This window comes from Lycorma delicatula, chromosome 2 (genome assembly GCF_047948215.1).
Source record: "Lycorma delicatula isolate Av1 chromosome 2, ASM4794821v1, whole genome shotgun sequence".
Classification (NCBI taxonomy): Eukaryota; Metazoa; Arthropoda; class Insecta; order Hemiptera; family Fulgoridae; genus Lycorma; species Lycorma delicatula.
The window spans coordinates 51858175-51876146 of NC_134456.1; the positions used below are offsets into that span (position 1 = coordinate 51858175).

The 17972-nt window shown below is 28.6% G+C and overlaps 1 protein-coding gene across 5 annotated transcripts in view; it reads left to right on the forward strand.

The window, feature by feature from the left end:
* LOC142318798 (putative sodium-dependent multivitamin transporter) overlaps positions 1–17972 on the forward strand; it is a 122282-nt gene that overhangs the window by 79600 nt on the left and 24710 nt on the right. For all 5 annotated transcript variants that reach the window (XM_075355286.1, XM_075355287.1, XM_075355285.1 and 2 more), the window contains one exon: positions 10747–10971. In XM_075355286.1, the coding sequence (XP_075211401.1) occupies positions 10747–10971 (225 nt within the window). The remainder of the gene's footprint in view (positions 1–10746; positions 10972–17972) is intronic.

A 17972-nucleotide genomic window follows, 5' to 3' on the forward strand; every position in this document is an offset into this window, starting at 1 on the left:
GGAATCTTTCCAGTCTTCAGCCAATGGTGTGACACATTATCCATTACTATGAAGAATTCTTCAGCAAAAATTTCGATAATTTTTTTAAACCACTGCCTAAAATTGCTACCATTCATTTCATCATGATAATCTTTGCATGTTCTGGATTCAAATACCCATAAACCACCGTTAAAAACCCTATTTTCATTTCCTACATGCGTTACTATTAATCTTTTACATTTTAGAAATAAAGAGCGCAAAAGACGCGTTTATGTAATCTTTGCCTACTGGGGTGAAAAACTTAAATTCCAAACACGGAGCAAAATAAATAAAGTTCGATAACAGAGTTAAATTAATAATTACAATACTATTTTGTTTTATCCAGCAGGATTATGGAAACCCAACTGATACTTGAAAGTATGTAACGAACAGAACATGTAGATACTCTTATAAAAGTAATTCTCGCAAAACCTTCGGTACTCATAAGCATTCATAGGAATTAACGTAAATATTTTTCATCTATACTTAGCAGTATTATCACGGAACTTGTTAAAAATTCGTCGGTAAGAGGCGACGAAGTCAACGAACTACGTTTACAGTTCTAAACATAACATAACCTAACAGTGAAATGAAAACGGGGGAAAAATAAGTTTGAAAACATTATATTTCAGTTAAATTAGATTATTAACAAAGAATACTTTCAAAGAATACCTCGAATTTTGTTAGACAACTTTTTTTCCATTTAATAAACCACGGAAGTCGAATATGTCACTTTATTCATTTTTTTACGGTGACTTTACGAATCGCGCCGTTAGATGACAATACTTGATAGTACTAGGTAGCGTAAAAAAACTTGATAATGTACTTGAAATAATAAAATTTAAAAGAAATTATACTACAGCTTGTTTTAATTGTAAATTTTGTTATGTAAATGAAAGTACTGAAGATGAAACAATTTTTTTAATTCCCATCACTTCTTTAAAAAAAAATAAAAATATTAGTTTACAAGAGATTATATTAGTTTTATTAAAAAAATAATAAATAAAACAGAAATAAATTTGATTGGTAAAATCGAATTTAACGATAAAAATCGAGGGTTACACTTACAAAGCAATAAGTGCAATATTACATCACGGAAAGACTTTACATTCGTAAAGGTTTATTAAAAAAGGAAAAATGTGGTATGAAGTGAATAATACGACTATCAATAGAAAAAATTAGCCGTGAAATTCGATTTGTTTGTTCTATGGCAATAAATGTTAATACTAAATACATAAGATAACAATCAGTAATTCATAGAAAAAAAATAAAAGAATAATCTAACAAAACGCAGTGCTATCCAAAAAATGCAATGAAATTGTAAATCGTACGGTATATAGTAAGAGTCTCGCAGATACCATTTCTTCCGTTTAAAAAACAGCAATTTCTGTTATTTAAATAAAACATTTTTTAACAAAATGATACCGATATAAAAAAGGTAACACACTATATTTCTATTATCAAAATTTGTTATTAATTTAGAATTTTGTTTAAAAAAAAATACAAGTTAAATATATGTAACAGATAATGGATATACAATAATAGATAATAAACGATGTTTAAGCGTTCCATATAATAAGAAAAAAAATAAAAATTTGTTACAAAACTCTTAACAGCCCGATTTCATTTAAATGTAATACATATCACATTTTCAGAAATAATACAATTTTTATGATTATTCGTTGTTTAATAAATGATATTCTTTATTTATATTAATTTAATTAAAGAATGGAGGCAACGAGATGTAGATTATTTGTAATCTACATGTTCGGTAGCAAAAAGCTACGTTTTAACTTTAAAAAAAAAAAAGCTAGCCAATTTTTTTCTTTAATGTTTTTATTTTATGCGTATTTTATTTTATTTATAACGTTTTCTGTAAATGGTATAACATTGTTCGATTTTTTCAATGAAGTATTTTTATCGTATATTTTTAATTTTCTGGTCTGATTTCACGAAAACTTTAAAAACGAAAATATATTTTCTAACTAAAATAATTAATTAGTTTTTCAACAGGTTTGAACCGATGTGATTAATATCTACTCATCAGCGCCAATTAAGAATATCAGAAAAGGTTTTTAGACCTTGATCGAAAAAATTTAGCAATATCAAATCCCTTGGGTCTAAGATCTTCCGAGTTTTGAATTACAAACATTGGGTAATCTCTCTTGTATTTAATAAAACTCAATTAATTTGGTTCCAACAAATTAAATAAAACTTAAATTGAAAGAGTAAAATTTAAACTATCGTTGATATCATCTTTTAATTACATGAACGTAATAATTATGTTTAAAAATGGAACTGACATCAAAATGCGCTAAACAGTAAGATATAATTTCATTCAAATACTTCATTTCTTAGACACTTTTCTGAATCGGCGACTGCTTCTACAAAATTAATTTCTAGATATAATATAAATTTGTTCTATAATACTATATGCGTATACTACATAAAAATAAATGCCGATATTACATCAGTGGAGTTCATATTTATGTGCTTTGATTGCTTTGTACCTATTACCCAGTAAGTACAACGTTTAGCCGGACGGCGCAAAATTTTTTTTTCTATTTTCAGACCGATTTTTTTGTATCTAAAACCATTTTCCAACATCGTGGTACCACCGCGAAAAGCAACTGCGTCGATTGTTACAAGATTTATTTGAATCGGTTTAATAAGAAAAAAGTTATGCGCAAACATAAAAATCCGGACGACGTAAACGTTTTTGTATTATCGTCAATCTTCAGACCGATTTTTTGTGTCTAAGAAATTTTTTCAACATCATGGTACCATCGCGAAGGCAACTGTGTCGATTACAATTAGGTTTATTTCAGTCGGATTAATAGGAAAAAAGTTATGCGCGAACAAACATAAAAAATGAGGTTGAATACTTAACCTCCTTTTTTGAAGTCGTTAAAAAAATTACAGTTAATAATTTAATAACCACACAACAAAATATGCAAGGCGTAATTACACAGGCATATTTATATTACATATATAATATGAATGTAATGCTCGTAAAATAAATACATACAGACTAAGTGTATGTTTTATATTTTCTTGGTAATTATTTTAAATTACAGCATTACTTTAAATAATGGCACTGACAAAAACGCTTCATCGAATATAAATTGGCCGATAAGGTAAAATTTATAGTTCGCTTAATTATTTTCTGATTACTATTTATTTTAAGAAATTTATACAATTTTCTTTTCTTAAATATTTATTTACAGTTTTAGACGGTTGAGTATATACATCTGAGTATGCAGTCATTAATTTACAAAAAAAATCGTTAAAAAAGTACAAAACTCTTCTACTTGAATATGAACAGAAATAACACTGTTCTGTTGTTACTGTTTGATTGATTTACCGTAAATTTCTACCTGAAAACTTACTGAACAATTTTTATTATCGTATGCACGTCTTATTTAAAATGTAATTTACAGAAAAGTCTTTCTAGCTTAAAAGATTCCTGAAAAATAAAAGTTGAATACTATGATAAATTCCGAAATAAATATTATAATAATATTTTAAATGTTTAAATTCATTAAACGTACTGTGGTTTTTGTTTGGAAAAAACATGACTATTTACATCAAATCTCCTTCCTTTCTAGATTTATCAAAAAATGTTTTGGAAACTACATAGTGATTTATAAATTTCTACAGTTAATGGTAATTTATTCCATAATTTAGGTGGAGCAAACAAAAACTACTTTTAAATACTTCTTTATTAGGTGTTGGTACTAGACATCTATTAACTTTCTGAATCTGAAAAGCTAACTGACGAAAATAAAGTAAAAATTAAGGTTGTTTTGAAGTTATAACACGTAATTCCAATTTAGAAGGAAGCTTTGACTCCGGACATTGATTATCCAGGAATCAAAACTGCAATAAGAGAAGAAGAAAACTGTTACTTTCCCGGCTATAGCGATATATGCTGCTGTAACAGATAAAACGCGAAAGTATATAGATCGGTCAAAAATTGCATTTTTTCCTTTCTCCTGGTTGTTGGACTTTACATTACCAAGTATTTTGGACATTCATTAAAAATTTAATATTTTATATGAATGTTCTATTTTTGATGATCATAACTTTCCTGTTTCAATTTTTTTCCAAAACATGTAGATATCATAAAGGCCACAATAAAGAATCTACAATCTTAAGCATTGTTTGGCTTGGAACTTTGCAAAATGTTTTCATATTTCCATCGTACAATTTGGTTAAAAATTTTAAATTCATTTTCGTTAAGGCTGAATTGATTCAAACTCTCATATATACTAATTTCTTCATCGTAATATGTACAATCCAGTGTTGTGGTAAATTGTTTTTTACGTCCTTTATGCTGTTAAATTTTAATACGATTTGGACATTTTAGAAAAGTGTAGTTTTATATGATAAGGAAACTGGATGATAAAATATGTTTCTTGTGGTTCAAACTTTGTAATTTTTTTTATTTTGAAATATTGATATAACAGTACAAGTAGCATAAAAGTTTTACTAATCTTCGTGTTTCTTCAAACACTATATTTGTTCTATTGTTCACCACAAAAACATTTTCTAAACAATATTCAGCTTCCGTTTCATATAAGTATATTTCATTATTGAACTCAATTAAATCTTCATCGTTTGGTATATCGTTTTCAAACAATTTCTATTGAACTATTTGACGATGACATTTCCATACAATTATTTTCAAATAATTTTCATTATCATTTATTTCAAGCAAGAAATTTTCATCTGAAAAATCATTCGGATTTAGATCTACGAGGTGTAGCTATTAAATAACGAGACTAATGCTGTAAAATATTTTATTTTAAATTTATACATATTTAATTATTATCCCCTTCAATATACACCCTTCCTCTATTCCTACAACGCTCCGTGCGAATTTTCCATTCGAAACAATGCTGGTAGTTTTCTTCTGTAAGCTCTTTCATGACGCGTGCCGCTTTTTCTTCCACAGCTTCAACGGTCTGAAATTTTGTTCCTTTTAATGCAGATTTGACCTTGGGGAGCAGATAAAAAAGTCACATGGTGCCAGGTCAGGCGAATAAGGCGGGTGGTCTAACACTGGGATGTTATACTTGGCTAGAAACGTTTTGACAGACAGTGCAATGTGAGCCGGTGCGTTATCCTGATGAAGAAGCCACGACTTATTCTTCCACAACTCGGGCCATTTTTTTCTTATTTTTTTTCACGGGGTCAAGGTTAAACCTTGAATAAAGACAATAGTTAACCGACACTCAGATCGGATCATATTACCAATTTTTTCAATATTTTTATCCGTTTTTGACGCAAAAGGGCGACCCCGGGCGAACAACATTTTCAACGTCTTCTCGGCCAGCTTGGAAATGATTGCCGAGAATTTTTTCGCTAAAAAATTCTCGCACGTGATAAACATTCATTGCCATATACTTTTTTTTTAATAAAACATAAGTTTCAGTAGCGGTTTTTAGAAGTTTCATATGAAATTTCATGACAGTTATTTGCTCTAATAAAACACTTATTTTTTTGGCAAAAAAAAACAACAGATGTTATCCAGACGAAGGCCACGGCCAGAGTATATGTCTACAGAAACTGGAGTGGCAACAATCGAAAGAGAAGGCTTCACGCTACACAGCTGTCGGTGGTACGAATTTGGCGCATGCGCAGTTCTTCTGTAGCAGCATTGGTCTCGTTATTTAATAGCCACATCTCGTATAACATTAAATGATAATGAATTGTCTTTGATTTTTTTGGAGTTATAATACTTATTGTTAATTTTTTTCACGTTTGTATATTCTTATATTTTTCCTACATATGCAGATATAGTTTGATGATTTGAGAAATACGTTTCTTATACTTCAGTTATTCTTAATTTAAAATTTGAAAATATAACATCCAATTGTGAGCCATGTTTTTTTGTTGAAATTTCGTCACTAATTTGCATGGATAACTAAGTGATGTCATAACTAAAAATTGTATTTATCTATATATTATTGGAGGTACTATCCCCTATAGTATAAACAAGTAACGGACAACAAGTAATTACTTGAAATAAATATAATAGTTTATACTATTGGAAAACTTGATTTGCGCATGGATGGAAAAGAAATAAATAATTTTGAAAAAATAACATATCTGGAAAATTCCTTAAATGAATTACAGCAAGAGTTGATAAAAGTAGCTATAAAGTGTAGGGCACAACTGTTTAACATATTAATTCTGTATACACTTGCTGTTCTTTTAGTTATTCTATGTTCGGAAAAGAACAAGAACACAAAAATAGTCCCACCATTCAACTTTTATTCAAGTCCTCCACTGGTATAGAAATAATTAGTTTTTTTTTGTACTTATTTATTTAATTATGTATCAAAAATTTATAAATAGATATTTTTAACATAGAAATGTGAAAAAAATTCATAATTTTGATTATTGTTTTTCAATAAAAAGGAATTATTTTATATAAGATACAAATGTAGCCAAAAACAGAACCAATTTTTTGTATACTTGGCCAATATCTGAACACAATACCATTGTCAAAATACATTCACCGATACTTAAGAATTTAGAACTGCTTATTTTAAACCTTCTCTTTTTTATTCTACTTACATTTGAAAAAAAATAATAAAAAATTGTTAAATTAAATTGTATGTTACATTACATTAATGACTCACACATGTGGAATTGATTGATGAATTGAATACGTATATGACAAAAAAAGAAGAATTTTATCTCTGTTGATTTTTGTGTTTTTTATAACATGCATTGATTATTTATTATTTTTTTTATTGGATTTTCATGTTACTAATTTATTACAGTTATTAAATTTGTAATAAATCAATTTCATTTCAAATCATTTTTAATTAATTATATTAATAAATCATTTTTTATTTTTAAAAATAATGAGACTGACTTTTAAAAGTCAGCTTGATTTAAAAAAATAACTAACAGAAACTAACTAACTATAAATTAGCTCAAAAAAATGAATTTTAAGAATAATTGAATAGGTTTTACAATTTTATTGCTTGCATTTTTAATTTATTTATATTTATTAAATAATTTTGTTAGATTTATTTTAGTTTTATTTTGAATACTAGATCGTGAATACCAGTGTTCTTTGTGGTTACTTTTCAATTAACCACACATCTCAGGAATGGTTGATCTGAGACTGTGCAAGACTACACTTCATTTACATTCATACATAACATATTCATTCAACCTCTAAAATACCTTACAGTGGGTGCGGAGACTAAACAGAAAAAGAGAGAGTTTTATTTCTAATGAAAATTAGGATTGGCCCACAAAAACTGATGACTGAATGAAAAAAGCTGTTCTCAAAAAATATGCATTTGAGAAAAAGAAGGCAAAGAAATGACATAAAGAAGATGCTTACCAACAAGAGCCAAAGCTATATGGAGGGCAGGAATATATATACATTTTTACCTCTTAGTTTTCCAACAAATCTTCCTAAAATTTCTTGTGAAAATATTTTGATTATTAGAATTAAATCAAGCTTCATATACTCTAGAAATATACCAAATTATGATGGCAACAAAAATGAAAAGTACTTTCCACTCATCTATGTAAATAATTTAATAGTCTTCATTAAAAAAAATATTTTTTAAATTAAATTATATGTTAAATGTTTGTGACAGGACAACTGTAAATATTTCTCTTTAATATAAAAAATGAATCATTCAAATCAGTCCATCTAGTACAGATTTATATTTAAGTGCACATAAAGTAATTCTGCATATGTCGATCAAATTGAGAATGTGTTCTCATTTTACTGAAGTCGATTAAACATAAAAAAGAGAAAAAATATTTTTAAAAGAGCTGTCTTACTTAGTAACTATTTTCTTATAATTCTTTCGATTTTAAGAAAAACATTTTCCTGTAGATTTATTTATTGTATGAGCAATGACAAGTTTTAATATTTCTTTAGATTTTACTGTTGATCTATTACGAGTAATATAAACCATACAGAATATACCCTGATACAACACATATTAGCTAAAGAAAGTTAATAATTCTTTAACAGCCAAAAATGTAATAAAACTTGGCAACAGATAACAAATACTTGTACATTAATGCAGTGGTTAATAAAATCTGCCCATTTAAGCAATCTGGAACCTCTTCCAAAATTCATAAAGTTTTCATTCCAGATTTATTACACATAATTAATTTTTAATATCAGTGATTAAATAATGCATGTGTTTGGAAATTACTTGATCAGTTTAATTTTATTTTGTTAAATTTAATAGAAGAAAATTTGAACTATATAAATTTCACAGTATGAACATTGCTAAATGTTTATAAAAATGAAATTACTACAAAAACATTCAAGTTATTTATTTTAAACAGTTCTCGAGCATTAAAACAAATCAGTTTGAATTAAATTTTTACTTAGTGCTTTTAATACAGGTATTTATAGGAGGTCATCTAACAAGTTCATATCCAGTTAGCAGATGAGAGAATTTATTATGAGAACTTAATTATGATGAGAAAAAAAAAATTCATAGTAATTACTCTATTCTTGAAAGGAACTGTCTTTCTTCTTTCTGCTTAGCAGATAACGATTCATCTACTAAATACTAGATTATTTGTAAATTATGTCAGCAATTGAAAGTAAATAAAACCAAAAAATAACTATTAGAGACCAAAAATAGAAAATGCTTATTAATGTCATGTTATATGCAAATGTTCTTTCTTGAACTTTTAAGGGACTTCTTTTACAGTAAGTAGCTGAAAGTCCTTTTGTTAAAAATAAATTTGAAGGTATAAACTAATCCAACACTGCATGACTTGTTTTAGTCAGAAAAATATTTTTAAGGGAATAAGACTAAATTAGTAAGAGAATAAGCGATACTTTTATTTTGGGTATGGTAAAGTCTATCCCCTACCCTTTAACATCATACTTAATAAATTACTGAATTAATTCAAAACATGAGGCATGTAAGACAATGTAGTTCAATGAATGGTGGCATTTTTTCAAGACTAATGACCACAGCAGTTGTATTAAAAATAAAAGAATTATTAAGCTTCTTTAAGAAAGTGATCAATGTGGCAAGATTCTGATTAGTGTAAGCTTCTGAATACCATTTATATTATTAATACTTTTGAGTGTTATATTATTTACACTTTTCTAATTTAATTACAATTGCAAGTGAAAATCATAAAGCTGATTAATCTTTTCATCATTAGTTTGTAAATACAACTCAAGAGGGATTAAAAGAATAATTAAAATAAATTACAAAAGAGGAATGCACTGATAGGTCAAATTTATGTCAGTGGTAAATTACTTAATATACTCAACTGAATTACATAATTTCAAGGTATCATCTGCTAAAATACACTAGTGGAAAATAAAATGACTGTACCCATTAATCACAGTTAAAAATGGGAAATTCCTTGGCAATTTACTCATTCTGAATTACTTAAAATTTTAAGGCACTATCTTCTGAATTCCTTCTTTAGTTAGCAGATGGTATTTTTAAGTGAATTAACAAAAAAAATATGAGTGGTTAAAAAATAAACTGCATTGATCATTTATGGTTAAAAGAACAGGAAATTCCCATATAGTTGAAATTCATGTACAAAATCAATTGCTTAAGATTTCAGAATATCATCTCCTAATTTTCTTGTTTACAAAAAAATACGAGAGTAAAAAAAAATATGTAAAAAAATACGATAGATAATTTTATAGTACTAGTCAATTACATTTAAAAATGTAAAATTTCTGGGTAGTTAAAATTTATGTGTAACCTTAATTACCAGAGATTGAAGTTGCCATTTAATCATTTTAATTTTAGTTAGCAGATGCTTGAGATTGGGGTCCTTTTTAATGAAAAATGATTACGATAAAAAATAATTTTATAGTAAATTATGCTCAAAATACTGAAAAATTATACATTTATTATATGTAAATATCTATATTTGAAACATTGTTTGTTAACTAAATATGTGTTATTTTAAGGTACTTACTCCTAAGTTGCACTTATATTATTTATTTACTTTCCATAGTTACAGGTAAAAAAATTATGAACTATAAATTAATACTGATACAAAACTGATAATTATATATGATACAGTGACACAAGACATAATAAACTATGAAAATTAGGTATCTCAATAGGCAAGCTTATGGTGAGATTGCCTTCATAATAATTAGATGAATAAATGAAAAAAGAAGAAAAGTGCATCATACTAAACTAACATCATTAAAGCTCATATTTTAAAATTGTTCTAGACTTTTGAATTCTTCTTGTCTATATTGATTATAAAAATAATATATCAAAAAGTGTACAAGGGAATAAAGTAAATAAGTTGTAAACAATATTCCTTTTTAACAGTTCGTATGTAACATTTTGTTGTTTGTTTATTATTGTAACATTGTTTTTTTGTGTTACAAGAGTACAAAATAAAATAGGTAATTGTAGAAATAATTATATAACAGATAATGTACTAAGTGTCCAAAGTAAATGATTTTACATCAGCTAAAACTTTTTAATATGTTATTTACTATTTAGAAGAAATTTCAGTTTTTTAAATTTAAGTGAAATCATTTCTTAAATTTCTTTAAAAAAAAAAAACAACTTTTATTAGGCATACATTGACTGATTTAGATCAGTCAGAAAGTTAATTTTTTTAATTTACTACTATGTAGCGTTTTTATTTTACACAAATTTTATTTTGTGTGTGAACATTCTTTTTTTTTAGCCTTTTAACGATTAACAATCTATTTTGTTACAGTATTTAGCAAGACGATTTGGTCCTACTGCAAGGTCTGCAACATCTTTAGTGTATTCTATTCAGATGGTTTTATATATGGGTATTGTGCTTTATGCTCCTGGTATTGCATTACAAGCATTAACAGAGTTGTCTCAGGAATGGTGTATTTTTGCTGTTGGTATTGTTTGTACATTCTATTCTACCCTAGGTGGAATGAAAGCTGTAATTACTACAGATGTATTTCAGGTATGTATGATTTCAAAATTTCTATTGTTATTAGTACTCTTTTGATTTATTTTATACGAGGGTTATCCAGAAAGTAACTTACATTTTATAATAAAAAACCAACCAAATAAAAAAAAAAAATGTTATTATATACATTTGAAAGGGACAATCTTAAACTATTTTTCTACGTAGTCGCCATTTAAATTGAGGCACTTATCATAACGATGCACAAGATTTTTAACACCCTTCTTGCACAAAACTTGTGATAACCAAGCTTCCCCAATAGAATTTCATGCAGTAAACTTTGTGAAATTGAGTAAAATGAAGTGAGAATTCCATAATCATAACGCGGCGATTTTCACGAATTTTATCATTGATTTTTATTATCAGTTCATCAGTCACAAGGCTAGGCCTACCACTGTGATCCCCTCATCATGAACATTAATGCGTCCATTTTGAAACTGAATGCACTACTGTCTCACTCCAGCTTGACTCATTATTCCATCTTCGTACACCTCACAAAGTTGCAGATGAATTTCAGTTGGTTTGAAATTTTTCCATTAAAAACCTATCACTGAATGCAACTCACAACTCATGGGATTTTCCATTGAAGCGCACATTTCAATAATTCACAATAAGCAAAGTAGAAAAATCACAGTTCAAACGCTACAACAACTTGATACGTACTGAGTGTAAAAATATTTTGACACCAAGATGGCAGCTTTATCTCCACGCTAGGCACAAACATAAGTTACTTTCTGGACTTCTCTCATATAACATGAATTGTTCCTCTATTTGAGTTAAATCAATGTGTATAACATATTGTTTCACAACATAGAGGGATGTATTAATTTTTTCCTTTACATCAGTCTACCTTCAATCTTTTTTATGTGATATGCATAAAGCACCCAAGATACGAAAGGCACCAATCTGAGTTGTTTTCTCTGAAAATATTGATATTCACTATAAAAACAGTCTCTTTGATGAATAAAATAAAGATGTCACATGAAGGACTAAATCTTATGTGCATACCAGTGACTCTGAGGTGCTTATACACAGCAATGTGTTTGGCTCAGTGAAGAAGGTAAAACCATTTGGTAAAAAACCATTTCATTCATCACTTTCCACAATCAGCCTAACATAGTTATTTTTGAGAATGACTATGACATTTTAGGAGTGATTTGTGACAATCAGTTCACCTGCAACTACTCTTTCAGATATTCTCCTCAAATAGTAATTAACACACTTACCTAACTTTCCAATAAATTCACTTTTAAATGCTCTCAGCATTTTAAATGCTCAACATTAAACAACAAAATCAACACCTGACAGAAATGTAGGTGTAAATTCCCTTTTTTAAATCAATTTATAAACTTAAATCCATACTATTTTATAAGGAAGAAGAGGGGTTATATTTTTGCTACCATGACAAAGAAATAAGTTATGAATTTTTCATCATCAAAGGTGTATGTACTTTAGTTACCATAGTTAATATTATTCTATCTTTTGTAATTTAGGTCCTTTTTTAGGTTTCTGTGAAGCCTATTAGGGTTTATAGAATTATTTAATTCTATTATTATTTTTCAGTATTATTCTTACAACCATGAGGATAACGTACTGTGTGGGTCAGGGAATCCTCTTAGAAAATGGGAATGATGACTGAAGCAAGCTTTGCAGGTGTCCAGGGAGCCGGTCACCCTGGCAAATTGGGAATGGCGAGCTCTGCGGCTATGGGCTAGGCCCCTTGGCGGCCCCGAGGAGCAACTGAGTTAGTTCCAGGATTCGCCTGGGCTTGATTCGCCCGAGGGTCTAGATTCTGGTTTGATGGTCGGCTAGTTAATTTATGTGATAAAACTTGTCTTGACATTAAAAAAGAAAGGTGTGTAAATCAGGAGATTTGTAAACATTTTTAAATTTGGTGCGATTTATCATCATTTATTACTGATCTTATTTCTTCGAAATTTGTACGAAATAAAGGAAGTATTGTGATCGCGATAGATTTCGGTTTTCATATTTCAACGGAAATATCCGTTTTAACTAGTTTCGATGTGACGTCTGTACGTACGTATGTATGTATGTATGTACATTTCATAACTCAAAAACGATTAGCCGTAGGATGTTGAAATTTTGGATTTATCACTGTTGTAACATCTAGTTGTGCACCTCCCTTTTTGATTGCAATCTAAATTAAAATTAATTAATGTTTCATTAAATTAAATTTCATTGATGTTAATTAATGAAATATTTGGATATTTAAAGAAAGGCACATTGGTTCGAATCGGACTTCATCTCCTTTTGTATTTTTTTACCTTTTTTTTATTTATTTTTTCAACTTATTTTTTTTTTTTAATTTAAATATATTGATTTAATAATTATTAACCCTTGATTTTAAAAAAGATTTACAATAAATGATAATTCAATGATAATTAAAAAAAAAAGTGAAAAAATTATTAGTGAAATATAATTTTATGTACTTTTAAAAATGTGTAAATGTAATTTAATAGGCATTAAATAAGTGTATATGTAATAAATTTGGTAAAACATCTGATTATTTAATATTAATTGAAAATTATAATTTAGAATCGTATTATTTTTGGATTTTCTTTGCAAATTCTTATAAAAATTGTACATTTATATAAAAAAATCGTTTTATTTAATTATTTGACAGAAAAATATAATACATTTTTGAATTGCGTTCAATTTAAAGTGATTGTTGAACTTTTTTTTCACTGGGCGTATAATGCACAAGATTTCTGGGGTGTCATGTAAATAAAAGTTAATAATAATTAAAGTATTCCGTTTGCTGAATATTGGTTACAAATATTAATGTCCACCTTACGGTGTAAAACAATCAGTTTTTCTTATTATTGGATTACTTGATGAACATTTTATTTAAGGAGTGATCAAGAGACTTTTAATTTAACCTAATATTTCAGGTAAGATTGTTGAATTAATAATTGTATAAATATTTGATGTTAATAAAAACTAATATTTTAGCAATTGTGTAACTGTCCACCTTTATTAAAGAATTGGAGGATCGTATCTCACTTTCAAATGAAATAAGATTAAATGAAGTGTAGCAAAAATGTGTATATGAAATTTAATAGACGTACAAGAAAGTCATCTGGTGTCCACATCAGATTTTTTTGAAATAGATTGTGCCATTTTTCAGAAGAATAATTTTCACTGAGTATTTTCTATATTAAAAACATTTTTCTATAGTAGTGAGGAACACTATTGTATCATCAACAAAATACGTAATATTTTTATTTACAGACAATTTTTTTATTAAATTGCTTATTTATTACATACAAAAAATACAGTAGTTCAGCAAGTTGTTTTGATTAACTAAATAATAAGGAAAAACGAAATAAGTTTATAAATATAAATGAGTTTCATATCTGTATTATTATACAAAGAGGATGAGGGTTTTTGTTTGGTCGGGATATACGAAAAAAGTGCTCGATCAATCACAATCAAATTTTTAGTCAGGTATCTTGGCATAACTAAAAAGGTTTTTGGATATATTTCATCTCGAAAAAATATATACGAGGAATATCTCTAAAGTAAAGACCACTGGGAAATTTCTTTAAGGTTGGCGAACCTGGGTCGTTCATGGCCACGCTAGTAATGCACACACTGCATTGTCTGTAAGTTATCGCATTGTATTAAATTTGATTACGTGTGATTTATTACGTTATAAAATCAATAGGAAAATCGATGTTGCCGCCGACTGTGAAATACTTGGAGCCATATGTTTTTTAACCATCAACACGTTAAGCCGGCTGAAATTTATCGGCAGTTGGTTGTTGTGCATGGTGATAATATAATGAATGAAAGACGCGCCTGAAAATGGTGTGAAAGGTTTAGAAATAACAGAATTAATGTGCATGATGAAGTACGTTCGGGAAGGCCCTAGATAATCACCGAGGACTTGTTGAAATGCGTCGATAATGGAATCAAAAAAGATCGTCTCAACGATTCTCGACCTGATCTTTCTTTTTTTGATGTTTCAAGACTGTTATCGGTCGCATTATTCATCACCATTTAGGCTCCAAAAAGGTTTGTCCACGTTGGGTCCCGCACGTCTTAACGGAACGTCACAGAAAATCCGAATGAGATCTGCTTTGGAATTTTTGATACGCTACACAGAAAAAGGTGATGAGTTCCTTAATTCAATTGTTATCGGCGATGAAACATAGATTTCGTATTATACGCCAGAGAGAAAACTGCAGTCGAGTGAATGGCGTCATCCTCAATGACCAACCAGAACAACAAAGGTCAAGCCACAGCCATTTGAACGCAAACTGATTGCCAGTCTTTTGGGATCGGTTTGGCATACTGCTGATTGATTGCCACGTGGAACGACTGTAAATGCAGAAGCCTACTGCGAAACACTATTCAAAAGCAATTAGCGGGTAACGTTAAACTTAAAAATGCTGTTAATCAGTGGCTAAATGGACTAGCGACAGAAGAATACGACGAGGGTATGTTAAAGCTGGTGTATCGCTACAATAAATGACTTAATTCATGTGGCGATTATATAGAGAAGTAGTACAAGGTTTAAGAGAAATACTAAAATTATTTATAAAGTTTTCAGAATAAATACTTTTACAATGAAAAACGGTCTTTACTTTACAGATAACCTCTCGTATATAGTAGGAGAGATTTGTCGGTTGAAGCTCCAACTTTAATGAGATGAATTAATAAACTGTGAACTCTGGGTCTCTATCACTGTGTGAGCTAGGTTTGAATTGAATGATTCGGATCAATCGAATGAATAATATTACAAAAATAACAGAATTAAATTTACGTTAAAATAATATTAAATAAATTTTTTTTAAATTCTTTTTAACAATAAAATGGGCTTCCCATGGGGACTGCGTGTGAGGCTACAGTGGTGAGGTACGTAAGCACCTCATGGGAGACTAGCCCAATCATCACCATCAACTGGTAACAAAGGGGATGCCCCTGGAACCACTGTTTAGGGAGGTGCAATGGGGTGCTGTTATACTATCTCTGCAAACAATCGTCCAATTTTCAAAATTCAAACCAAGAATTTGTTAGTAGGTTGAAGGCTAACTTTTCCATGCATCAGGCACACTCTCGATCTAACAGGTCACTGTTATTTGGAAGTGTTATCTAAAAAAGAAAAATTATTTATTAAAAACGCGAAAATAATAAATAATCCGTTAAAGTGCTGCACTTCTCATTCAGGCTGCTTGGTGGCAAGCCACTAAATTCTCATGTTTCTTTCTTACAGCCAGCCACTCCCAAGATAATTTCAATAGAGGTCTTATTGAAATTAAAGACAACATTTCATGAGTGATTCGTAGTCAACATCAAGCAAAACTACTGATGATAAATTGATGAAAGTTTGTATACATGTTCTTCTTACAGTGTAACTGCACAATAAGAAAGAATTTTTTGAAATTCCATTTTTAAAGGGGTAAAATTGAGTAATAATGAAATTTACAACTTTTTTTTTTTTAATTTCTCGATAACAAACAAATAACCTGATTTTTGGTGAGTATAATCTTAATGTGAATAAACCAATTTCTAGATTCAAAATGCCGAAAACAAACCAATTTCTTTAAACTGTTTTAAAATCGTGTTTACTTTTTGTTGTAGTGTCATACTGGTAAGCTCAGAAAAAGAAACTATTTTCAAATACTTTCTTGAAGCTATGTCCAATTTTATATATTCAATACACACAGAACAAAAAATTTTAAAATGATTTTATAATAAAAAATGAAATTAACTTTCATAAAACATTATAACATGAACATTGCTAAATAACCAAAGAACAATAGCCTTACATTATTAAGAAAACTTAAAGTATGGGTTGTTCAAGCAGTGTAGCCACAACATAGAAATAAACAAAGAATTCCCTTTGTTTTGATTAATTTGCATGCTATTGTATGTCAAGTACAGTGTCTCACTACATTAATAAGTTAAAAATATAACATTCCAAAGTGGTTGAGTGGAAGATACTGATAGAATTCATAATTTTTTAAATCCAGATCGAGATTCTTATTAATCTTATTCTGACTTAAAATCACATTGCAGTTTCAATAAGAAAAATATTCTGTTCCAATATGTCATTACAATCTTCGTAACTTTTTGGGTTTAAAATCAAAAATGTTTTGTGAGGAAGATAAAATGTTGCAAAATAATTAAATCATAAATTAACATCAATAATTATGTAAAACACCAATTATTGATTCATGTTCACTAATCAAATATTGTTTGTATTTTTCTTATTAGCAATTTTATTCTTTTTGTTTTTTTATTAAATTACAAAAAGATTTTTTGTAGCACATTAAGACAACCAATCTCATAACCAGACTTCTTCTATTGTTCAGTGGCACAAACAATATTACAATGTAAGAATGGTAAATTAGGCAAAAAATGGTAATTAGATCATGTATGCTAATATCGTAAATCATAATATTATTCCAAACAAATTAAGTTTCAGGTGAATGTCTAATATTAATGTGCTAAGGAAGATGAAAATTGGAATTCCAAAGACCCAATTTCTGCAAGGGGATGAAGCCCCACAAATATTATTAATAACAGAAAATTTGTGTACTACCTATAAAGTATATAAATTTCCCCAAAGCTGCTTGGTAGCACTATTGCCATTACCAGAAGTATATGTAAAAAGACACAGCAGGACAATCAGCAAATGAACACCTGCTAAAAACAAACTCTTTCCCATCCTTCATTACACCTAAAAACCTTGTGAAAACTTATTTCACTCACCGTGCGATCAAATAATTAATTCAAAACTACTGAATAATAACGGTCTACGGTAAAAATATTTAGGTAATTTATAGCAAAGGTAACCGGAAAACCTTACTTTAAAACGATTTAATTTCTAAAATACATTTGAGGTATTTCAGTCTTAATGTAAATGTTGAGTCAACCTCCGTTCTGAAGCTATATACTTTGAATGGCTTTAAAACGTAGCTTAAAAATGTGACTTTCAGGGACGATCAGTACGTACATTATAATGAATA